At 42.5% G+C, this 25,777-nt stretch overlaps 1 protein-coding gene across 4 annotated transcripts in view; it reads right to left on the reverse strand.

Moving 5' to 3' along the window:
- Positions 1 to 203: 203 nt before the first annotated feature.
- Positions 204 to 25,777, reverse strand: part of LOC310707914 (glutathione hydrolase-like YwrD proenzyme) — a 31,574-nt gene continuing 6,000 nt past the window's right edge. For 3 of the 4 annotated variants that reach the window (XM_083505390.1, XM_083505388.1, XM_083505391.1), the window contains 9 exons: positions 24,244 to 24,397; positions 23,539 to 23,745; positions 15,634 to 15,816; positions 10,868 to 10,955; positions 9,784 to 9,955; positions 4,468 to 4,630; positions 3,162 to 3,332; positions 2,375 to 2,459; positions 204 to 1,783 (listed from right to left, as the gene is read on the reverse strand). In XM_083505390.1, the coding sequence (XP_083361516.1) occupies positions 1,545 to 1,783; positions 2,375 to 2,459; positions 3,162 to 3,332; positions 4,468 to 4,630; positions 9,784 to 9,955; positions 10,868 to 10,955; positions 15,634 to 15,816; positions 23,539 to 23,745; positions 24,244 to 24,397 (1,462 nt within the window). In that variant the 3' untranslated portion in view covers positions 204 to 1,544. The remainder of the gene's footprint in view (positions 1,784 to 2,374; positions 2,460 to 3,161; positions 3,333 to 4,467; positions 4,631 to 9,783; positions 9,956 to 10,867; positions 10,956 to 15,633; positions 15,817 to 23,538; positions 23,746 to 24,243; positions 24,398 to 25,777) is intronic. The other variant, XM_083505389.1, reaches the window with a different exon arrangement.

Consider the following 25,777-nt stretch of genomic DNA (forward strand, 5'->3'; position numbering starts at 1 on the left):
AAAATTGTTGCACCGTGTGGGAATACTTAATTATATTATTATTATTATGGTTTGGGGGAAGGTTCCTACTGTGGATGGTTGCTGCTTGAGAATTTCAGGCCCCACACTCCTGTGGGTGCACAAAGCTGGTTAAGCTGTTCCGTTGTCGTCATCCACACAAGGCCAACAAACTGCTTATTGCAATAATAACTAGATACACGCAGCACTATTAATAGAACGTTCTTTATTAGGAAACAATTGTACCAAAATATGCTATGGAACAGAAAGGTTACATTAAGAATCATGGACAAATCAATGCAGAAAGGTTTTGTAGCAGATTCATTAGTATTATTTTTTGACTGATTGGATGTTCCTTAGATATTAAAATTCATTAAATTCATTAGGTTAAAGCAGAACAAAACAAGGAGGGCTGTGTAATAATCAACAATACCAAAATTGTCTCAAAATGCAATAGAAGTGCATGAGCTGTTCAACCGTGTAATGGACTCGCTCAGGAGGTTGTGGACTGTCCTTCACTGGAGAGGCTGGATGGCCATCTGTCATGGACGCTTTAGCTGAGATCCCTGCATTGCAGGGGGTTGGACTAGATGACCCTTGGGGTCCCTTCCAACTCTGATTCTATGAAATACATACAAGCTGTAAACATGATTTTTAAAAGTTTAAGAGGTCGGGGGAAGAAATTGCCAGTCAGTATTAATAATGTTGGTATCGGTTGCCCTTCCTCCTGTCTTCATTAAAAAGTTTACACATTTGCCACAATGGCAAAAACTCGGGACTATTGTAAAAACAAAACAAAAAACATTAAATTTTCTGCCCTAATTTTAGGCATCCTTTTTAGCTGCCAGAGCAAACCGTGCCAGAACAGGCACTTTCATAGCCTGCCTGCCCAAAGTGCTTTGTTCTGCAGGAAGGTCAATCTTTTGGCCCTTCCTGGAGCTAGGGAGAAGGTGGGCAGACAGCAGAACAGCCGGGTGATGGGAGGGCTGGGGGGGTGTGTGTGTCAGCAATTCACTGGCACCCATGCCAACCATCGGACTGCCTCTGTTTGCCTAGTGGTAGGAGCAGCCCTGGTTGCAGAGCTGTGTGACTGAGAGCCGGAATATAGACACCTGTAGTTGTCCCATCCATAGCACCTTCACCTCTGGCCAATCAGCTCCCCTGGAAGGCTACCTATAAGGGAATGCAGACCTTGGCTACATCCCCCACCCATCATCCAATTGGATTGGCAGCTGAACCCTCTTCCACAGTCACAGGTATAGATGCCTCTGACTATCCCTGAGATTCACCAGATTACGTCTGGTTCACCAGATTACACCAGATTACAAATTCACCAGATTACAAGTCTACCACTCCTAACCACCACACCACACTGGCTCTCTACATGCAAAGAATTTGCTCTATTACCAAGCTATGGCTCAAGCAGATTTTGATCCGTTTCCCCCTTACCCATATTGTCATTGTTTATACCCTTTCAGATTTGAGTTTCGATTTGGACATTGATTTTTTTTAATCCACTTAAAACACAGCCAATTCTTTCTTCCGTGCTAATATCCTAATGCACAGCCATCAGCTCGGGGATCAGACCCTGCCCAGAATACATTGCTAGAAGAAGGCAGGATTGTCCAGTGCCTCCACCAGTCTCCTTTGGTGATAATTTGGCCCCGTCCAAACATGCTCCTGTTGTGCCCAATTACGGGTGCCACGACCCTATGACCCTTGGCTATCAGTGCTTCCGTGATGTGCTGAGGGATGCCATCTTCCAAGGACACAAGCCATGCGCCCACTGTATGAAAGAAATGCATTCAAGGATTTAACTGGACAAGCAATACTGCAGGAATACTAATCGATTTCACAAATGCCATTCAACCCAAAAGACTTGGATTGAATGAAAGCATTAATTCATAGCTCTAAACCAGGCTTCCTCAACCTCGGCCCTCCAGATGTTTTTGGCCTACAACTCCCATCATCCCTAGCTAGCAGGACCAGTGGTCAGGGATAATGGGAACTGTAGTCTCAAAACATCTGGAGGGCCGAGTTTGAGGAAGCCTGCTCTAAGTCATGATCCCTTGAAAGGCAAAGAGAATATTCCAACCCATTTCCACAGGATGCAAAAAAAAAAAAAATGTATCTATGTGTGAGAAAGAAAGAAAGAAAGAAAGAAAGAAAGAAAGAAAGAAAGAAAGACCTTAGTGTGGCATTTGTTATTTGTTGCATCTCTGTCAATGTGTGTACCAAACTAGATGCAGAATAAGGCACTTCCCTGTGTTCCTGCATCTAATAAACTACATATTTTAGATTTCCCACAGCTATTAAAATAAGATGAGGTTGTATGGTGTCTGTATGCTCATTATGTGCGTTTAAAAACATGTCTTACCCTTTTTGTCATATTCAACACAAAAACGAGGCACATCCAAAGCCTGTTGTGGATTCATTCCAAATTCCAACATGTTGAGCAGTACCTACAAGGGGTACAGAATGGGGTAAGATGAACAAGGAAAGACAAGTTTCTTACATAAATTTGATACATCCTTAGGAAGTCATCAATTCACAGAGCAGCAACAGCCTGGGCAAAATAGGGTTTTTTTTTAATGTCTTCACATAAATGGTGGAAATCACAACATGACTGACAAAGCAACTGAAGATGAGTAATATTTTAGCTTCATTATGAAAAACAAAGACGGTTTCACCGTACTGAAGCAGCACTGCAAGCTGGATCAGATGATACACGTACCCAATCATGGGGGAAGACGGCAACAGAAGACTTGCCCTCTTCAACAAGTCAGATGCCCATTCATTGGCATAACATTTCAGAAGGGCACAATTGAATGAAATCAAACATGAGTACACCCAGATCGTGCAGCTGACTTCATCTAGGATGCCGTTTGTGAAGTTCACTGGATTTTATGCCAGATATGCTGTATTCAGGTATTACTGCATACCCACGTACAGGTCTCAGAGGTGAGACAGGTGTGCCAAGTGGAGAGGAAGGCATGCAGTCAGGCAAGCCGACAACAACAACCAAGCAAATCCCAAACCCTGAAACAGCCTCAAACATATGAATTCTAAATGTTTGCACACGCATCTTAGACTGCAAAGGATCTTCTGTAGGGTTTGCAAATGGCACGCTTACAAAGAAGTAGTTGAAAGATGCAGAGGCTCACCTGAACATGCCCTTGTGGCTGCATGAATCCACCCATTACTCCAAAGGAGCAGAGAAGCTCCCCTGAATCAGCATCAGTAGCCAGAGCGGGTATAATTGTGTGATATGGCCTCTTCCTAGGTGCCAAGCAGTTTGGGTGACCAGGCTGTAGTGAAAAATTGGCTCCTCTGTTCTAAAAAACAAGTCAGTACAGTAAAAGGCAGAGGTTGGCAAAATTGCCCTGTGGGCATTAACAGGACAATTCCCTAACAATTTATGTAGTTACCTAAGGCTGTTAATAAAGGCAATAGCAAAACAAACCCACATACACTGCTAAAATAGCAGCCAGTTACAAATTATGAAGACGCTACTGCAAAATGTACCAAATATACAGTTTTAAAATTAAGGTGAACTCCTAGGTAAATATACCTCCCCAAACTACTGCACAGCAAATAAATAAATGACTCCCTCCATTAATGTAGGGACAACCCTTCCCATATTCAACTTATTGTAACAAGATCTGATCTGATTTGATTTAACTTAATGTAAATAACATTTTAAAGGATATGAAATAGCATACTGGATAGCACTGTGTGCCAATTAATATTAAAGCAATCTTCTCTCTCTCTCCACTATGGATGGAGGAGAAATTCATTTCAATATGTATCTCAAGATGAATCTATCTACTTTATACTTTCTGAAACAATGTGCAAACCGAAACATAGCTATTGTTTGATATTTGTACTCATCTCTATTTTTCAATGCAGCTCTCCAATCAAACAATATTTAAAATGCATATACAGTGGTACCTTACAAACCAGTGGTACCTTACAAACGTTTTGGGTTACGAACTCCACAAACCCGTAAGTAAGTGTCCCGGGTTGCGAACTTTGCCCCGGGATACGAACGCAATCTGCTTCCGGGGCCACGGGAGGCCGGTGTAGGCAATGCGCGCCTCAGGTTAAGAACGCTTCAGGTTAAGAACAGACTTCCGGAACGAATTAAGTTCATAACCCAAGGTACCACTGCATCAGGGGCAAATGTGTATTAGGTAAAATTACATATAAAGTGCATGGTATTAGGGGGAATTGCTTGTAAACATGTGTACATTAGACAAAACAGCATATAAAAATGTGTTTATTATGAGAAATTCACGTTAAAATGCTCATGAATTTTCATGAGGATCGTTAAAAAAAATATTTGCAGTTTGCTGCAAAATGTGGAGAACTGAATTTAAGAGGGGGAGAAGCAAAAGTGACAGATCTTTCTATTCCTGCTCTCCACACGTGTGTACATGCATGCACACACGCTTGAAAGTATTTTCTCACTTGTAATGTAAATCCACAGCCATCTGGTACCAGCCCTGTGCCAAATCCCATATAGTTGCTGTTAATGAAAGAGCAGGCATTGCCTTGGGTATCCACCACTGTGAAGTAAACAGTGTCACTTCCAACCGGGAAAGGATTTCCTTGATTATATTTGGCAGTTGCCCTGAAGGAAACAATAACAACTCAATAACTTCACACAGAAAAAAAGTCATAAACCCAAATATCTGATTTCATAGGGGTTTTTTTCTGAGAAGACCCTCCCCAGAGCCCAAAGAGGATGTCAGTGAGGGTGGAGGAAGCCCCAAAAAGAGGGGAGGCGCAGCGGGGCTTTGTTTCAGTTGCTCAGCCTCCCCACCTAACAGCTGACACGTGGGGTAGCGCAGCCGCAGCCGCCACTTCCTTGTGCTGCCTCCAGCTGGCCACAGAGCTTCCATTTTGGTTTGGATTGAAGACACAGCAGCAGGGGACGTGTTTAGAGGGTGCTCCCCATTTCACATAATTTTACTTATGCGTACGGGGGCCAGAACTTTGCACAAGTGGGGAGTTTGCCTGTAAGCCGGGTTAAACAAGGTGTGCTTATTTATAAAGTGTACATTGCATCCCGTTGTGCTCATGTCGTGTTTGTGGGCTTCACTTTCGAGCATCTTGTTGGCCTTTGTGAGAACAGAGGATGCTTCTCCTTACTTTCTTAATGAGCCCAGATGCAGTAACGCCTGCGACCGTGCAAGTTTTACGTTAGTAGGATAGAGATTGTAGCTTCACCCACAAGCAGCCTTGCATCAAGTTCTTAGTAAAGTTCCCTGCTCCCTCCCCCTGGAAACAGCAAATAGCATGTCACAGAAAGATAAGGCAAAAGCGACACAGGAAAGGAACAGTGCCTGTAAGTCTTTTTATGGTCAGGTAATACCCGATCAAATAAGGGGTTACCGCATTATTTTATGAGGTGAAACCCAAACACAACGCTGCCAACAAATTTAAACAAACATTTTTATCTAAAGTACACAATAGGAGGCTAACACACATGGGTACTTTAAAAATGCCACATACATATAATCAGGTATGCCCTACTCTAGGTACTTAGTCCCTTGGGTTTTCAAGGCCTGTTGTTTTCTAAGTATATGATTGAAGACATGGCGGGACTTAGCTATACAGCTGCAAATAAAACGTTTTAAGTGTGTTTTAAGTGCAATATACAATGTGACACTAGACGGCAATGGTGAGCCTTATGGAAAATTCAATGTATTTTTTAAATCAATATATATATATATATATATATATATATATATATATATATATATATATATATATATATGTGCAGGTTTTGGTGTCTTCGGGTGTCTTCCCGTGTAAGAGTTGGGGTGTCTAGGCGACGTTTCGACGAGGTCTCACTCGTCATCTTCAGGCTGGTGCTTTCGGCTTCTTGTTACTGGAACAGAGCAGGATCTCAGTGTTTGAGTTCCTATAAATACTGTTGAGGGGGTGTGGTGTATAGCCTCCGATGTTCTGGGCAGAGAGGAAGTTCCCAGGTTAGTGTGACTTTTCTTCTTTTGTTCCTTAATTACTTGAGGGATATCTTGAGTGATTTCTTGAGTGATATTCTGAGTACCACTTAGGAGGGTCATTAAGTGTGGATTAGTTGCTAAAGCTTTCGTGTCTTGACCTCTTGAGCTTGTGAAGAGTTTTTCTGAGAAGATGGCTGTACTGCACTTAGTTGTGCTCTGGCTTGGCTTCGTGTATAGGGGCGAGCTGTGGTTTTGTGCCCTGTGCCAGTCAGATCTGTGTAGGGATTGCAGGGGGGTGCAGCATCCGGAGGTGCCACTATGGTTTGGCTACTGGATGGTGTCTGTAATTTATCTGTGGAGAGGGTCTGGGTTTGGGTCTGGTGTGGTTGATTGGTGATGGCGTTCTGTGTGCCTCTGGTTCTGGTGTCGGTTTTTGTGGGGAGGGCAAATTTCCAGATGTCTGGCAGGCGGGACGTGTCGTCACGCTTGTTCATGTTGTGAGGGTGTTTCTCTATCTCGATGGCTTCCATGATTATTCTCTTGTGGTGATGTTCCATGTTAAAGAGCAATTTGGAATCTGCAAAATTAATTTCGTGTCCTGTTTCTTTCATGTGTTGGAAAAGAGAGGAAGTTTTTTCTTCTTTTTTGACGGCATTCTTGTGTTCTGCGATACGTGCATTTATTCGTCTGTTTGTTTGTCCAATGTACGTGGCTGGGCAGACTTTGCAGGGTATTTCATAGACCCCTTGGTTTTCCAACTGGATTTTATCTTTGGGGTTTCTGAGGATATTGGCTATTTTTTGGTTGGTGCAAAACGTACTTCATCCACAATGGACAAAGATACAAACAGATAGAAGGAGCACCTATGGGATCACCCCTCTCACCGGTCATCGCAAATTTGTACATGGAACACTTTGAAACCAATGCTTTAGACAAGTCAGAACACAAACCCAAACTTTGGCTCAGATATGTTGACGACACCTTTGTAATTTGGCCACACGGGAAAGAAAAACTAGATAGCTTCCTCACACATCTCAACAGCCTACACCCCAAAATACAATTCACTATGGAAATAGAAGCCAACAACCAACTTCCCTTCCTTGACGTCCTAATCTACAAAAAACCTGATGGCTCCCTAAGACACACCATCTACCGGAAAAAAACACACACCAACCGCTACTTACATGCACAATCACACCACCACCCTGCACAAATAAACTCCGTAGCCAAGACTCTCATCTCCAGAACCAAACGCCTGGCTGACAAAGACCACTTGACAACTGAGTTACAGAATCTCTCAAATGTGTTAATCGCCAATGGATACCAGCAAAACAGGGTTACGAAGCTAATCCAAAAAGAAACACCCCCCAAAAACCAAGACACAGAAGAAAACAATGGCATGGCCCTCCTTCCTTATATCAAGGGCACTACAGATAAAATTAGCAAAATCCTCCATAAACACAATATCAAAACAGCCTTTTGCACCAACCAAAAAATAGCCAATATCCTCAGAAACCCCAAAGATAAAATCCAGTTGGAAAACCAAGGGGTCTATGAAATACCCTGCAAAGTCTGCCCAGCCACGTACATTGGACAAACAAACAGACGAATAAATGCACGTATCGCAGAACACAAGAATGCCGTCAAAAAAGAAGAAAAAACTTCCTCTCTTTTCCAACACATGAAAGAAACAGGACACGAAATTAATTTTGCAGATTCCAAATTGCTCTTTAACATGGAACATCACCACAAGAGAATAATCATGGAAGCCATCGAGATAGAGAAACACCCTCACAACATGAACAAGCGTGACGACACGTCCCGCCTGCCAGACATCTGGAAATTAGCCCTCCCCACAAAAACCGACACCAGAACCAGAGGCACACAGAACGCCATCACCAATCAACCACACCAGACCCAAACCCAGACCCTCTCCACAGATAAATTACAGACACCATCCAGTAGCCAAACCATAGTGGCACCTCCGGATGCTGCACCCCCCTGCAATCCCTACACAGATCTGACTGGCACAGGGCACAAAACCACAGCTCGCCCCTATACACGAAGCCAAGCCAGAGCACAACTAAGTGCAGTACAGCCATCTTCTCAGAAAAACTCTTCACAAGCTCAAGAGGTCAAGACACGAAAGCTTTAGCAACTAATCCACACTTAATGACCCTCCTAAGTGGTACTCAGAATATCACTCAAGAAATCACTCAAGATATCCCTCAAGTAATTAAGGAACAAAAGAAGAAAAGTCACACTAACCTGGGAACTTCCTCTCTGCCCAGAACGTCGGAGGCTATACACCACACCCCCTCAACAGTATTTATAGGAACTCAAACACTGAGATCCTGCTCTGTTCCAGTAACAAGAAGCCGAAAGCACCAGCCTGAAGATGACGAGTGAGACCTCGTCGAAACGTCGCCTAGACACCCCAACTCTTACACGGGAAGACACCCGAAGACACCAAAACCTGCATTCCTGTACCCGTGAAAATCTACGAAAGCATATATATATATATATATATATATATATATATATATATATATATCACATATCACATATCACTATATATATATATATTATATATAGAGAGAGAGAGAGAGAAGCATTTTCTGAACTTTTTTTATATGTGTGTAGATTCCACCTTGGTGTTGTGGGCATGAAGGCTCACCAATTTACAACTGTGAGAAGTTTGTTTATCTAACATTAATCTCAGGGTCGTGGGTTTGAGCCCTGTGTTGGAATACCATCCTAGCAACATTTTTTGCATGGATTTCTCAATAGGCATTCCTGCCTGCAACAGCATACTCAAGTGGTGAGTGCCAATATTTATGTAGCCAGGGTCACTGAGAAGCAAGAAGTAGGTTTTAGTATGCTTCATGGAAGAAGTAAAGAAAACGAAAAGAAATGACCTAGAAGAGGCATAAAACCCCAAACAGCCCAATGAAGATAGTGCATGTGCAATAACTCTGTGAAATAACCACAGAACGTTGAGTGTTGGTTGGAAAGGGAAAATGGTGGTATTTAGAGTGGAATGCACCAGTTGGGAGGTAATAAATAGCAGGCTTGAACCCTGATCAGAAGCCATTCTCCCCTCACACGTACATACACACTTCCACTTGCTTCCATACAAATAAACAAATGCGCACAAGCATTCTGCAGTTTTTGTCAGGCACTCCTATAATAATTTATCTTTCACCTGAATGCCTCACCCAAACTAGGTAATGCATCGCCGTGACTTCATAGGCTGGGGTCCAAAGAACTGTGCAACTATTTCTGGATGCTTACAAAAGTTTGGGCTCGAGTTCCCCATTCCACAAAAGCCACTTTCAAACTGAACGGGTTTTCAAAAGCAAGCTTTTGATATTGTGTTGCAGCCTGCTGTTCAAAGAAAAATGTCAAAAATCCCATTGGGCATGCCCAAATGCCTGAACTAACTCTTTGGATCCTGGCCACTGCAAATAAAAGAGGGCTATAATCTGATGTGTAAACATCAAGAAGACAGCAGCTACTTTGAAAGAAAGCCAAGGCCAAAGAAAACAACTGTTCCATATTTCAGGATCAGAACAGTATAGAAGTATACAGATTAGAGCTTCGGTTTCTGACCGCGGAGAACAGTGTTCAAATCCCCGCTCAGTCATGAAGCTCACTGGATAACACTGGGCCAGTCACCAACCCTCAGCTGAAGTTACCTCACTGAGTAGTTGTGAGGGTAGAGCCATTTAAGTCATCTTGAATGCCTTGGAGGGGAGGTGGAAGATCAGTGCAATCAGAAATAAATACAAGCAGCCAAGAGATGACCCCTTACCTCTGTAAATCTATCAGCTTCGAACGGTCTCTGGCATAAGGTTTGGAAAGGAGCTTTGTTGTGGGTACAGCTACCTTTTCTGGGTCTGCACAGAACCATAAAGTATCGGCAAAGCTAACTTTGACAGCTTCGATGAGGATGTGCAAATAGTGAGCAGTATTATGGCCCATTTCTAGAAAAGTAAATCAGGTCAAAAGAATCACTCACCCATGAAAACTACAATTGACTACACAAGTAATAATTGCACTGAATTCATTCACAGATTATGTTCTAGATATAGGGGCCTAAGAGAAATTGCAGTATGTGGAGTGCGCCAAAGGGAGAAATATAACTTTTTTTTCCTCCCTCTGTTCTCTTCATCATCCACATTTGGCTATGTACACATTATTGGTTTAAAGCACAGTGAGGCCATTTTTTCACCTGTGTTTCTAATCACTTTTGCACATTGTTGTGCATATCAGTTTGGCTGGTTCTGTCTGTTCATGTGGGTTTTGAAATCTAATAGAACACATCAAAACGCAGTATTCCTCAAGAAACTGCAGGATAGATGTGGATTGTGGCAAATGTCATGTGCAAAGTAAATGTGAGTGTGTACACAACCGCTGCCTTGCCCTCCCTCCCCCTGCCCCCCACTCCTTTTCCTCCCCTAGCCAGTCTCCTTTCTGCACCCTGAACATGTTTCATCTCATGTGCTCCTGAGCAATGCCACCTCCAAGGCACTGCCAGCAGCCAGCGCTTCAAGCTAGAGGGCATGCACTGGAACAATTGTTTGAGGGCTATTGTGTGACAAGTTTGCAGAGTTTGGATTGCTTGGCTAAAAGTGTCTTGAGACAAAATGGTGATGCAGAGTGAACAGAAAACATTCACACTTCCTACCCTGTTATTTATTTTGGTACATAAAAAAGGTAAAGTCACCTGCAATTTAAAAAACAACAATTAACAATTAGTGCAGCGACTAACAGTAGCTTTAGTTTCGAATGGAGGCTTTTCTTCACCTAAAGCTGAAACAATTGGAAAGTTTCTTCCCTATTCTTTCTCCCCTCCCCCAAAAAAGTAATAGGACTTTTTAAGATGCTGGCCATACCTTTCAAGTTGAAATTTTCTAAAATGTTCAGGGCTAATAGCGCTGTTATTCCTTGCCCATTCGGAGGGATCTCCCATACATTCAGACCCTGGAGAAGAAATAGTGGTCACTTCCCACACACTGTACCCCAGAAAAGGAACAATAAAGAAAAGGAAAACTTTCCACGCAAGACACTGATAATTTTCAGTATAAAAGTCTTTCCTGCGTTGCTGAATCAAGACCAAGACTGTGCACACACAAAACATTTAAAGCACCGTACATTTAAAGTTTGTTAAGGGTGCTGGGAGTTGTAGCTCTGTGAGGGGTCAGTGACTGTTCTCAGAATTCTTTTTGGGGGGTTATGATTTAAAAATTAAAGGGACCCCTGACCATTAGGTCCAGTTGTGGCCGACTCTGGGGTTGCGGCGCTCATCTCACTTTATTGGCCGTGGGAGCCGGCGTACAGCTTCCGGGTCATGCGGCCAGCATGACTCAGCCGCTTCTGGCGAACCAGAGCAGCGCACGGAAACGCCGTTTACCTTCCCGCTGGAGTAGTACCTATTTATCTACTTGCACTTTGATGTGCTTTCGAACTGCTAGGTTGGCAGGAGCAGGGACTGAGCAACGGGAGCTCACCCCGTTGCGGGGATTCAAACTGCCTACCTTCTGATCGGCAAGTCCTAGGCTCTGTGGTTTAACCCACAGCGCCACCTGCGTCCCTTGGGGTATGATTTCAATGCATGTAAATGCAGTAGCATATAGCAGAGGTGACTTCTGTAATTTGGCAAGCAACTTCACTTAAGTATGCAGTCGTTCAAACCTCGATCCCCGAATGCCTTCGTTATTGTATGTTTCGGCTCCCGAATGCTGAAAACCTGGAAGTAAATGCTCCGGTTTTCAACCATTTTTCGGAACCCGAACATCTGACGCGGCTTCGGCTTGAGTGCAAGAAGCTCTTGCAACCAATGAGAAGCCGTGCCTCGGTTGTCGAACATTTTGGAAGCTGAATGGCCTTCCAGAACAGTTTATGTTCGGCAACCGAGGTTTGACTATATACTATTTTAAATAAGTTTGATTTGCTCCCATATCTTCACCACACAAATGCTTTCTTATAACAACTGCCCTCATCTACATCCAATTCTTAAAGCTAAAAAAACAATTCCAGACCATTTCATACGCATAGTATATTTGCTGGTGGGAAACAATAAGGGAAAAGTCATAGTTCAGTGATCAGGCATCTGTTTTGCATAAAGAAGAGACCCAGGTTCAAATCCTGCCCCAGAACTGAAATCTACTGCTGCCAGTCACGGTTGACAAAGGCAGATCAATGGCCTGACTCAGCATATGGCAGCTTCCTACATTCCTAATATATCTTTCAAAAAACGTTTCAGAAATACTTAACTAGAGTGAAAGCAATGACACAAGATTTTCGAAGGACTATGGGTCTGAGTGAAGATACATAAATAACTCATGTATATTTAACTTTTGCTTCTTTGTTTAAACACATTACTCATTGTTCTCTCTGTGTGTGTGTACACATCCAACATGACTAATAGGTTTATTAGTAGGTATGGGCTTAGAAAGGTACTATTATTGGCAGTACTGGAATGGAACGAGTGCAAAACGTGACACACCTTCACTAATAATACGGTATCTGAGCTTCTCCTTTTCTTATGTGGGAACTCTGGCATCCCAAGTTCCTCAGGCACAGACACTCTCAGAACTGCCCTGACATTATTTGACACTCATGAGTGTCACACAGGTATCCATACCTGATGACGTTTTACTTGCAGTGTGATGAGCTTTGACCAGGCTATATAAATGCTGGATTGAAATCTCTCTCCTTTCCCCGCTACCCAGTCAGAAAGGGGTTCCAGAGCTTTTGCCACTCAGTGATGTATGTCAATGTGCAAACATCTCTTGTATGATTCATGCTCTCTTTCCATACCGCCGCTCACCTGTACTGTGTGTTAAGAGATGGACTTCTTAACAACCAGGTGGAGGCTTGATGAGGGTTAAACACCAGCTTCTGAATACTATGGGAGTTTTAGACTGCAATCATCTGCTACAAACCTATCGGGGAGTAAAGACCCATTGAACTCAACATTTCACTTAAGCGGGTTGCCTTGGGCTATACCAATTTTCTGAGCCCTGGGTCATGTGGCAGAGCTCTATTTACAGTGGTACCTCGGGTTAAGTACTTAATTAGTCCCAGAGGTCCGTTATTAACCTGAAACTGTTCTTAACCTGAAGCACCACTTTAGCTAATGGGACCTCCTGCTGCTGCCGTGCTGCCAGAGCATGATTTCTGTTCTCAGCCTGAAGCAAAGTTCTTAACCTGAGGTACTATTTCTGGGTTAGCGGAGTCTGTAACCTGAAGCATATGTAACCTGAAGCTTATGTAACCCGAGGTACCACTGTATTTCAATTTCAACAGCAAGCATCAACCAGTTTTCCACATTTCTGCAGCAATTTGGTGTTTGTTTTTTTAAAAAAAAAATTCATTGGCATTTTGGTGCATTTTTCTCATAATAAACACATTTCTGTCTGCAGTTTTAACTAATATACATTTAGTATATCTGTCCGCAGTTTTAACTAATATACAACTAATTTCACATTTTTTGGAAGCAATTTTCCAAATACCGTATAATGCTTTTTTGTATATTATTTCCCCCAATATTTACATTTTATGTGCATTTCCCTTTAATATATGATTTTTTTGTAAACACTGCTTGGTTGGAGAACTGCATCGCAAAATCTGAATAAGTGAAAATTTCAAAGGATAGCTTTGCATCTTCTTTTGGAAAGTGTGGGTTTGACTTTAAATGTGAACAGAACTGAAATTCTCCCTCCCTCCTAGTGCAGAGTATCTACAGAACTAACTAATTAAGCTAGTATTGGGGAAGCACATGTTTCTATTGGTAGCTGCTACTGAAATTTGGCAATCTCCCATATCAAGCAGCTAGCAAGGGGTTTTTTTTTGGGGGGGGCGATAATTGCCAGAGGAAAAGTTAAGCATTGGTTTCCTTTCTCTATTCCAATTCAGCTTGTCTTCTCCTTCCCACCCTCTCTCCAGTGCAAATGGCTCCCTTTCAAAGGAGTTTTGCAATAGTGAAAGGCCTTCGGTATAATGTGAACTTGTTTCCTTTGCATTTTAGGATGTACAGATGTAAAATAATCCAAACCTTTCTTTTTTGTAATTGGGGTGCCTTGGACCATGATCGCTCCCAGACAGTATTTTGTGGCAAGGATTCACACAAGTACTGGAAATTTAGGTTTGTGCAACTTAAGTGGATCTATTGCCCTTGCACAGCAGCAAATCCCCTTTTAAAAAAATGAACTCTTTGCAGTTAGGAAAGTGATGGGAAAATGCGCTGAAAAGCAGGAGATGAACAGATGATTAACAGGGGGGTGTATAACTACTGCACAAGCAAATCAAGATGTATTCAAGATGAACATTCTTATCATATAACTCCCTGAAAACGAATCAGAACAAATGCTTAATAACGACAGGACATAGTCCACATAAGCAAATCGAGAAAAAGGTTGCCTGTATGAACCAAATTTCAGAGGCCTAGCTCTCTGGGAAATATCATGAATTTTAATAGACCTGTGATTCAGTCAACAAGTCCTAGGTGCCTTCATATTACCTACTGACTAGAAAAAAGAGGGGCAAAATTCACATGGTATGCCACCAGATTATACGGCACTTAAATTGAATTTGTTGAGGGTACACATAAAGAAAGTAACCACCTCATCAGATATTTCAATCGTGAGCCCAATATGTTAGAAACACAAATTAGTGTTTAAGTCCACCTCTCACAAACACTTCAATTGACCTCTTCTCTCTCGCTCTCTGCACACATTCCCTCAAAAAACTGGACACCCCTCAATGTATTTCCCATTATTTTCAAAGGAAACAACCACAGCCAAGTTCAGTTTTGATGGCATGGGTGGGTCTGGGAGGAAGGTAAGAGTCTGCCAGGCAATTTTATTACCGTATGAAAATTACAGGATGAAAAACAGAGGCTTCAAAACAAAGGGGAGGGGGGAAATCCCAAGAATGACCTGGCAAGGAAACCCCATTTTCTTTCCAACCTTGGCTGTGCCACTGGAAAGTACCGCTTTGAAGTATAAAGAGAAACACATTAAGTAAAAAGGCATTCCTGTTCACAGAAAATTCTGTGGGAGGGACAGAGAATGCAAAAGCTGGACCACCATTGTAGTGGATACTCCCAATTCTTCCATAACTGGAAGAATTCAGCTGTGCGGCTGGACATGTGTCCAATTTTTAATATAAGCATTAGATATCAAAGGCTCAAAGCTTGTTAAAAGGTACTTTCAGAGGCAATGGGGAATGGAACAGAGGCTTCTCAGCCATTGTTCGCTAGTTATGGGATGCTTTGTTATGAAGGCTGCTGGAGCCTGGTTCTTTTTTTAAATAAGGAGACTTAGGCTCATGTAGCAGTTGTAAGGTGTCTGTGTGTGTGTGTGTGTGTGTGTGTGTTGTTTCTTTTTAAGGTGGGCATTTCCAGTGTGAGGTTGGACAGCAAGACAGGAATACTTCTATGGTTCAGATTGAAACTCAGAGAAGAATTCAGAGTTCCTAATTATCACACTGAGGTGAGCATTACAAACCTCGGAGGCTCTGAGCTCTCTGTATCTAGGTACCGTGTATCCAAGTTTCACCAATATCTCTGTTAGGGACTCACGAGACTGTGCTCTAGTTGCCCATGATTAATTATACAAACGCCATTCATTTTGGAACATTGCTATCACCGCCTTACCTTGTAATTTGTGACAATAGGTTTGACTTCTTCAGTGGCGTGGCTTTTCAGGTCCTCCAAATCCATCACTCCACCATTGCTCTGAATAACATCCACAACAGCTTTGGCCACACGGCCTTCGTAGAAGCCTTGTTTGCCAAGTTCTGCCAACTCCTGGAAGAAGAAAATAATCTGGATTGGAAACTGCAAAAAAAGGAAAGTGTGTTTTTGGTGGGGGCAGAAATACTACGCAAGGCGACCTTGGATTCTGACAGTGACGCTTGCTTGCCTGGGTGGAGGGCAGAGCAGGGACGGGGCGTCTATGAGTGTATATATAAACCAGGAAACATGAACAAAGATAAAATTTACATTAGTTGTACTGTGCCATTTGCTGGTTGTTAGCTGGGTAATTTGGCTCTCAGGTGCCTGGTTTGCTGAAGGAATGCACTACAGACCTGAACATCATCTTACTTACATCATACTGTGGTTCAGTAGCGGAGGTTAATCAAAATAGTCGAGGCTTAGAAGGAATTCTGACGAAAGAAGAATGGCAGACAAAATTAATAAACTGTGCAGAATTAGATAAAATGACAGGAAGGATTTGAAACCTGTGGGACCAGAGATTTACAGAAGATTGGAAGAAATATACGAACTATTTGGAGAGCAACTGTAATCAACAAATTACGCTAGTAGGACTACAAGAAGTTTTGTAAGGAGAAATGTATGAAGCATTGCAAAGTAGAGAAAGAATAGAGATATTAGTTATGAGTTAAATGTAATTGTGGAAGTAAGGAACGTATATTTAGTGAATAGATTGGAAAATTTTCAGATGTGATTGATGGAAGTCAAAAAAATGGTATAAGATATGAAAGTATGTTTAATTACTGTTGAAAATGATATGTTGAAAAACTACTAAAAAAATTATATTAAAAAAACCAAAAACACAAACAAAATAGTTGAGGCTTAAATCCACAAATAATTTGAGCCATTATTTAAGTAACCGAATGGAAAGCTTTGGTAGTTAAGAACATAAGAGTAGCCTGCTGGATCAGGCCAAGGGCCCATCTAGTCCAGAATCCTGTTCTCACAGTGGTCAGCCAGATGCCCGAGGGAAACCAGGACAACAGAACATGAGGACAAGAGCCCTGTCCCCTCCCAGGACTTCCAGCCACTGTCATTCAGAAGCATCGATGCATCCAGTTGTAGAGGTAGAGCACAGCAATCATGGCTAGTAGCCAGGGTTTTTTTAAAGCAATGTAGAAATAAGCAGAGGAATAAATAAGCCTCAAAATATTGCTTATGCACTCCTTTGTAGTCTTTTGGCAAAAGACAGCAAGAAGTTAACGGTGGTAGTATTGGTATCATAATTATTTCAAGAGTGTTTTCTGCAAAATCAATTGGTTTCATTAAAAGAGGGCAATGACTAACCAAGAATCTATGTAGATGGAAGCGGGAATTAGTAATCCTGATAGTGGAAAGGAGGGAGAAATCATTTTTCTCGATCCTTGTGCATTGTGTGTGTGTGTGTGTGCACGCACATGTACGGCTGTTTCAGTTAGGCGCTTAAATAACTATGGCTACCAAAATGATGAGATGTTCAAAAAGGGTGCCATGACTGTCTCGGCAAAGCCTTGGTCACTTGTAACACACATCAGCTGCACATTACACTCACAGACTGCAAGTATATTCCTGCATTGTAGGGGATTGGACTAGAGGGCCCTCAGGGTTAAGCAATTTGCACACCATGGAGCTACAATTCTCAGAGTTGTTTACCAATCAACCCCTCTTCCCAGGAAACCCTGGGAACCGAGAACGGAAGCTCTGTGAGGGGAATAGGGGTCTCCAAACAACTCTCAGCGCCCTTAACAGCTTCCAGAAATCTTTGGGAGAAGCCAAAACTACAAAAGTAGTATCTCAGGGTGGAATTCAACGTCACGTTATTATGCAAGTTCCATCTGCACAAGTGTTAGAGACTGCCAGACAGAGCAATCATCCTCCCCACCCTGTTCTCCCTCCCACAAGCTGATCCTGGCCACCCCACCCCACCCACAATTTGGAGGGGCACAGGGAACATGGCAGAGGAGAAGGGCGAAGTCATTGAGGTAATGGGCTGCATTAAATGAATGCTGCCCATTGTGCTCTGAACGTTTGGCGCAGTGGTGGCCCAAGCCATAGCTGGTAAGACCAACTATTCCAGAACCGTCCTTTCATGTGGCGGTAAAATGTAGTAACTTTATTAAATATTACAGCATTTTTATATTTGTTTGAAGGGTGTATGTAGAAAGCAAGGGTGAGCTGTCGCTTTAAAATTATAGCATGCACAGTAAATGAGTAGCTTCAGAAGTAAAGAGAGCACAATTAGGCACTTATGTACACAAAAGGAAACTGCCTGTCACTCCTGACGCGATTTCAAAGAAGAGCAACTTCAACGCCAGTCATTCAAAGGGGATATTAAGTTGTTGGTACCAGGCACCAACAAGACAAAAGGGCATGTGTCATTCCCCGTGTTTAAGCAAATAGTGTACCATCCTCTACGTACCAGGTTACCACCTGGCACCAATTTGTTAAATATTAACAGATGAAATTGGCAGGTCAAGAAAGGCTCATTCCTCAAGTGAGATAAATCACGTAGGAGAAGGATCTCTCTCATCTAACGCACTAACTCTTGAAAGTCATATATCCTTTGTTGTTTACGTGTCATTTGTGCACTTATTAAAGGTTTGTCTTTCGTTGTACTCAAGAGCCATGGTTTCCAAAATTCCCAACAACAACAGCATTGCTTATGTAGCAAAGAAATGCACTGTATTCCTGGAAGACACAAGATTTACCCACTCGGGAAGAATGGCAGATGTAAGTAATGGACTATATGGAACTGGCGGAGATGACTGGGAGAAGAGTTGGTGGAAGAAGATTGGAAAAAAATTAAAATTTATTTACAGAAACATTGCAAGATCCAGGAATGTTAGAAGGATGTTGGAATGAAGAAATGTGGTTTTAGCAGAAATGATATAAAAGATTAGGTAAAAATTGATTTTTTAAGTGGTGAAACGAGAATGTAAAATTATAGTACACTAAGATAAATTATTAGGATAAAAACTAAGCGGAAAGGATTTGCTGAAATACTTAATTGAACTAGAATACAAAAAAGGGAGGTGTGAGGAGGTCAGGGAAACAAGTAAATGAAAGATAAGTCATGGAAATATGGAATTGTTTTTAATTGTTTATATTTTCTTGTATTTTGTATTTTCTGCTCTTCTTTTTTATTTTTTTTTCTTTTATTTTTCTTTCTTTTTTTGTAACTTTTTTGAAACTCTAATAAATATTATTTTAAAAAAATAATAAAAAGAAAAAAAGAAATGCACTGTATTCCCTGCTGCACTTTTGAAACATCACCTCCTGCGACAGAAAGTAGATGCCTAAGACATTGTTGTTTACGCACACAACACCCCCTAGTGAAACAGAAATACCTGAAGTTATTGGCTGGAAACAAAGAGTTCTCTGCAGACTGCTTTGTATAATTATCTATTTCAGCATGCATAGACAATATGTTCGACACACATCACAATGCACAGTTTGTGTACTCCCAGCTTCATTTGGGAGGAAATTATCTCATGTGAAGTGTATCCAACAGAGGCTAATTTCATCATTTCTATACAGTTCTCTGTAAGAGATCCAAAATCGGCCTCGAAGATATTCAACAACAGGGATGGAGGCCTGGACTCCCTTAGGTGGCAGCTGACTTTTTCAGATGAAAACAGGGTTGTATACCAGGTTCCTCACTGTTCACAGCTTTCATCCTTTTGTGAGTGAATAGCAATTCTGAATTCAAGCAGTATCAAGCACCGCACACATCGATCTAAGCAAATGTGACCAAGGCAAACAAGAAGCTCACAATTCATTTGCCATGGCAACAGCAATGTTGAACTTCTAGTTCCCATTTAGTTTCCAAAGGAGATTGTAACATGGAATTCTATTTGAAGAGAAAATATCCCCCCCCCCCCAAAAAAAAAAAATATCTCACTGGACATGCTCTTTGGATCTATGTCAATTCTCTTCACACATTCACTGTTTTAGGGTCATACATCTGTGGGATTTGAGTTTTTATTGAGCATAAGATTTCATCTACCTGCTGGGTGACTCTGCTCACTGTAAGGCTCTGCAATGAACTGGAATATTTGTACCAAGAACAAATAATTCAAGGCCCATATGTGGTTTAAATCTGCTGAACGTAGAATTTAAATGCTAAGATCTTTTCATTTCCCCTTTGTGTTCAGCTACCTGACCCAGACCCCTCCCACTTCTCCGTGCCATCACAGCAGCTAAGTCAATAACAGCTACTGGGGCCATTTGCTATCACCAGTGAAAGCCCAAGGCGACATCACAGTAGCTCAGCCAATGGCATCAAGAGATACAGAAAGACAGAGGGGACTGTCTTTTGAAGGAGTGAACAGTTTTGAGGAGAGGACCAAATATACCTGCAACCCATGGTCTGTGCATATGTTAATCATATATTAAATTATATTTGCATGTTTTAAATGCGGATAAATGTTATCCACAACTCTTGAGTGTAGGGAAATGAATACATGTGGGTGGAGGAAACAACCCAAATTGGTTATGAAGAATAGGTTAAATGTGTTACATTAATCCAAGATGAACAATGGAAGGGAATTAAGCATGACAAGGGATTAGTTTGAATCCATCTTCTCAGCCTATAGTGTTCTGTTTACTGATTTCTGTGAGATTGGACTCTGAACAGCTTCTCAGCCTTACATTAGCTCCTCAGTAAGGTTAAGAGGCAGTATTTGTTAGCCTGCAACATACTGACATTTATAACTAGCAGAAAAAATGAAAAAGGGAGATGTGTTGCTGAAGAATATTCAGATACAGCCTCCAAATCCCTTATGCTTAGTGGAAACCAAGTTAACCTGGAAGCAAATTCAATTGCTGCGGAAATAAAATTAAATTTGATGTACATTACTGTCATTCCCCACTAACTTCCTTACACAGCGTGAAACATTTCTCTTCGGATAAATACCAGCCTTCATCATTCCCATGGACAACACATCTCACTTCCTCTCTAAAAGCACAGATGGAGCGGGGGGCAGGGGAAGGAGTATGGGGTCTAATTCCACAATGAGTGCTGCCCTGATCTGATCCATTCTCTGTTCAACATGTCAGCAAAATACCACTTCCTAGATGGCATGCTCCCAACATCCCTTCAAGATCAGAGCAGGAAAAGGATATGAGTCAATTACCTGCACCAGGGCAGAAACGAAGGGTCAAAGAAGACACAACATGAAATGCATCATTAGAAAGATTGTATAGAATCATAGATACGTACAGTTAGAAGGGACCAACGAGGGTCATCTAGTCCAACCCCCTGCAATGAAGGAATCCTTTTGTCCTCGAACCCACAACTCTGAGATGAAGAGCCTCATGCGTTACCAACTGAGCTATCACATTAGGATTTAAAAAGAAAAATAGTAATAGGTGCCAGAAGAGACTGATTCTTATTGGGGATGCAAGGTACGAGGAAGGGAGAATTAAACATCAATTTAATTGAGACCACAGAATGCACGGAGGGGAGATTTAGTCCTTCCCTCACCCCCTTACTGCTCTTACCCATTCTAGTGGGGAGGCCCCACCAGTGTCAGCTACAGATTTCTTTCTAAGGTTGATAGCAGCGTGGGTGGGGTGGTTTTCCCCTTAAAATCATGGTTGGGGAAGAAAGGGTTGAATCTCACCTCGTGTGTTGCAGTCCCAATAAAACTGGCCCCTCTGCGCCAATCCTATATATGTGTGTGTGTGTGTGTGTGTGTGTGTGTGTGTGTATGTAGTGTTTTCTAATTATAAACTACTTTTAGGTGTTTTTTGTTTTTACAATCAATCAGTAGATGCATTTGGTATAACACCTAGTTTGACCCTTGATTCTCTCCTCCTTTTTTGAACCAATTGTGCACTGAAAATACTGAGATTTGAGGCAGCGCACCTTGTAGGCTTAAGTACCACGACACCAAACAGCTTTATTCCCTCTACACCACACTGAATTATATGGAATTTAAATTACCATACAGTAAAAAAAAAGTATATGTGAAACAGAAGAAGGAGTAAAGATACAATTAGAATTCATACGGCATCTAGCAAAGCACATTTTCAAAAGATCTGGGGTGGGGAGGAGGCAGTTTGGAAATCACTGTTCTAGAAGAGCTTTGAAGAAAAGCTTCTTCGTGAGCCCTGAAATCTGTCAAGAGATTGACCAAGAAATACTTCAGGCACCAAGAGTTCATCCACCAGCAGTTCCAAACTTGCAAAGGGTTGCCAGTATAGTATCGTAATATCAGCCAGCCAGCACTGACATCAGAAGTTTCCACACTGCATGGCACCTGATACAGTGGTACCTCAGGTTAAGTACTTAATTCGTTACGGAGGTCTGTTCTTAACCTGAAACTATTCTTAACCTGAAGCACCACTTTAGCTAATGGGGCCTCCCACTGCTGCCGCACCGCTGGAGCACAATTTCTGTTCTCATCCTGAAGCGAAGTTCTTAACCCGAGGTAGTATTTCTGGGTTAGCGGAGTCTGTAACCTGAAGCGTATGTAACCTGAAGCTTATGTAACCCGAGGTACAACTGTATCTCCTTAGAACACATTTGCAGGAAGTACAGCAATACGCATCCCATCTCATCCATGGATGCAGAGTCACCTGAAAACAATTCCTGAGATTGCAAAAGCTGTAAAAATGGGCTGCTGCCATTGCATTGGTTGCTACCAGGATTTCTGAGATCATGGCACTCAGGCTACATGTACACAACCATTTATTCCATTTCCCTGACATTTCCCTACCTGTTAATTTCTGAATTATATTTGAGTTTCTGCACGACGTTAAAAACGACTTCTGGAAATATAGTGGAACATAGGTGTCAGAGCTGCTTGAAGATCCTAGCTCACAGAGGATCACGCTAGCCAGCGATCATTAAGTAAAAGTCTTTATTGAATTACAGTTTCCATTCTCACGCTGCTGCGCGCAACTCTACGTCTAGTAGCTAGATCGGCGAAGCTCCGTCTGAGTCTCCGCCCCGTGTGCACCAACTTAATATCCTAGCCTTGCTCCACCTCTTCCGCCTGACTGTCCTCCTCTGGGTCCCTCTACCCCCTGGGGCTTCTTCCTTCCGGGATTCTTCTGACGCTGACCCGGACCCTCCTGCCTCCTTGCGCCGGGCTTTAGGACCTGGTTCCCTTTCGGGGCTGCTTACTGCGCCGCCTTCCTCTGCATTTGAACTTGGCGCGCGCGCCCAACCTTCCACTTTCCTCTTAACCGTTTCTTCGCTCCCCGATGGAGGTGTGGCCACTCCTGACTCATGCCCTCCCTCCTGTGGTGAGCTGCCAGCGCTTCCCCCCTGGCTCCTTTCCTCTTCCCTGCTTCCTGGCGGTGACGCTGGTCCCGATTTCCAGCTGCTCCCCCCTGAGTCCCCTCTGGCTCTATCTTCCTGGGGTGCCCCCCTAGACTCCCCCCTTGCCCTGGCCACTGGTGCTCCTTTCTGTGAATCCTCTGATTCACTGGAAAGACTAGGAGATCTCGGGTCGTCGTCATCACTCATCTTTTCTTCTGCCTCCTCCCCTTCGCTCTCTGTTTCCTCCCTTGCCCGTGCCTCTGCTCCTAAACCCCTGACAATAGGTCTGGCTTGGAACTCGTTTCCATGTTATTTGTGAACAGATCTTTTTCTGGAAGCAAATAACATGAAAACGAACGCTGAATTTGTGCTACATTCCGCTGTAGTTCTATAAGCAGCTTTTACACCGTGCGAAAGCTCAAATATAATGCAGAAATGAACGGCTGGGGAAATGTCGAGGAAACTAAATAAACTGCTGTTTGAATGCAGCCATAGTTCTGAGCTGAGGTCACTGGGCTCAAGACAGTTCGGCTCACCTTAAAAGTGTCTGCCAAAAGGGGATTGCAGAAGACTTGTCCGTGATCAGGTGCTTGGCCATCTATCAGCAGGTCCTTCCCGTGTGGGTTGCCAGGAGCCTGAAGAGCATGAGCATTTTTCTTCCAGCAGTAGGAAGCAATCTCTGAGACTGGAAAGCCCTTCTCAGCCAGGTCTATAGCTGGCTGCAGAATTTGCCGCATGGAAAGCTGGACCGGGAAAGATCGCGCAATTACTTTTCCATCTAGATGCAACATTTGAAATGTACGTGTGTCTGATTAAAAACATTCCCAAGGCCCTCCTCTTTACAAAAAATTAACCCTATGAACAAAGCTGTTCAATAGACTATCAATAAATAGAAAAGTGGGAGAAAATATGAATCGACCAAAACACTCCCAGGTCTCTGTGACTGTGAATATACGCTTGAAAATAAGCTGACAATCTGGCGAAATCTCAGAAGTCAGGTGGGGTAACATTTCTAGTGATAGGGGAGGAGATTTCGTGGCCTCCATTTCTCCTTGCATTTCTGTATATCTGGAAGGAGTGGAAGAAACTGTGCATAATAAACTAAATTAGCAAATTCAGATTTATTTGTTGTTTTTTTAAAGTGCAAAATATAGTTGCTTTAAAAGAACAAAAAATCTGCCAAAAATAAACAGTTTTGGTTATGCTACATTCCTGAATCTGCATGTTCATTTGGGGTTCACCTTTTTGCTTCCATGCAGAGCAACGGCATCGCACCAGCCAGCTGCCGCACCAGGTACAGTGACATTGTGTGCATGTAGTGGAGGCGGACGATTTTCCTCGCTGAAGCCATGCTCTTTTAGCAGCTCAAGGGTCAGGGCCTGTGGAGACCGACCGCTGCAAAGCAAACAGAGATCCACATGGAAACCGAATTACAAGCATACTAAAAAGATAAAAGGGGGAAAAGAGCATCCATTTGACCTTATTAAAAAAAAAAGTTTGATGATGGTGCTACAGTTTCTCGGCACAGCACTGTAACAGTGCTTAGAAGCCTCCTGGCAACAACCTGAAATAATGTTGAACATTTTCCATGGCATTTTCACAGAAATGATTCATCAAAGGCTGAAATTCTGCCATCTTTATTTCCAGAAACTCTTCTTAGATACACCAACCAATTGCTCTTCTTAAAATGGGCTGTTTCAAACCACTATTCTCAACATATTACATTAATTCAGCAACACAGAAACAGATGTTCTTAACCCATACGATGCTCTTAACCCTATGAACTAGAATTGTAAGGTCCAAACCTTCAAAGAGCTTCTGTACCAGTAATATACGGGTCAGGAACTGCCAGATTGTGGTTTGTTTCAAACAAATCATGAGCAATAAGCCAGAAATAAACCAAGAAACGAACCTTCAGTTGAAGGTTCAGTTGAAACAAACAAGCCATGGTCTGGGTTCAGACAACATGACAAGCCAAACTATGGCTTGTTTGAGGTGCGTGAGTGCTGTGGGAGGAGGGAGAATTTGCATAGGGCGTGTGAGGCAGGAGTGAGGGACACTCATATTTGAAACATGGCTTAATACAGAAACTGTCACAGCACACAAACCAAGGGTGGGAGTCAACTAAGTTATTGCATTTGCAAAATGAGGTCCACTCCCGCAACAAGACTTCTCCCTGCACCACCTAAATCTGTTCTGCAAACCACCAGAACAGGTTTAGGGGTCATGTGGGGGAGAAGAGGGTGGAAAAGTCTTGTTGCACAAGTTGACCTTGTTCCTCACATGCATGCGCCACTTAGTGCAATGTTGCTCTAAGGAGTTTCCTGTTTCTTTGTGAAAGGTTCCTGGGAGGGAAAAAATAATCAGAGGAATTTCAGCATGTCCTGCTCTCTGCCCTTGGACTACAGCAACAGGAACTAAAGAGCACCTGGACCCGATGCTATCCTTTTATAGCATCTTCCTATTAATATTCAACTTAGACCTAAAGGGCAGCTATTCCTCTGCAGCGGCGAAAAGTAGAATAGCATATGAATGTAGGAAAATCAGAACAAAACGAAAAGGAAATGAGGTGCAAAGCTGGATTCTGACCTCCTGGTTAAAATGAAAGTCTTCCCCATATGAAACCAGAACTGCAGACACTCTGTCCACCAGGATGTTTGCACAAAATCATTATCAAGTTCAGCTTAAAAACAAAGTGACATTATGCACACAAGCCTGAAGGCACACACTAAAACTGGACAAACACCATTTGTATACATTGCAAACAGGCTCATG

This window comes from Podarcis liolepis (assembly GCF_965112155.1).
Source record: "Podarcis liolepis genome assembly, chromosome: 5".
NCBI classification, from domain to species: Eukaryota; Metazoa; Chordata; class Lepidosauria; order Squamata; family Lacertidae; genus Podarcis; species Podarcis liolepis.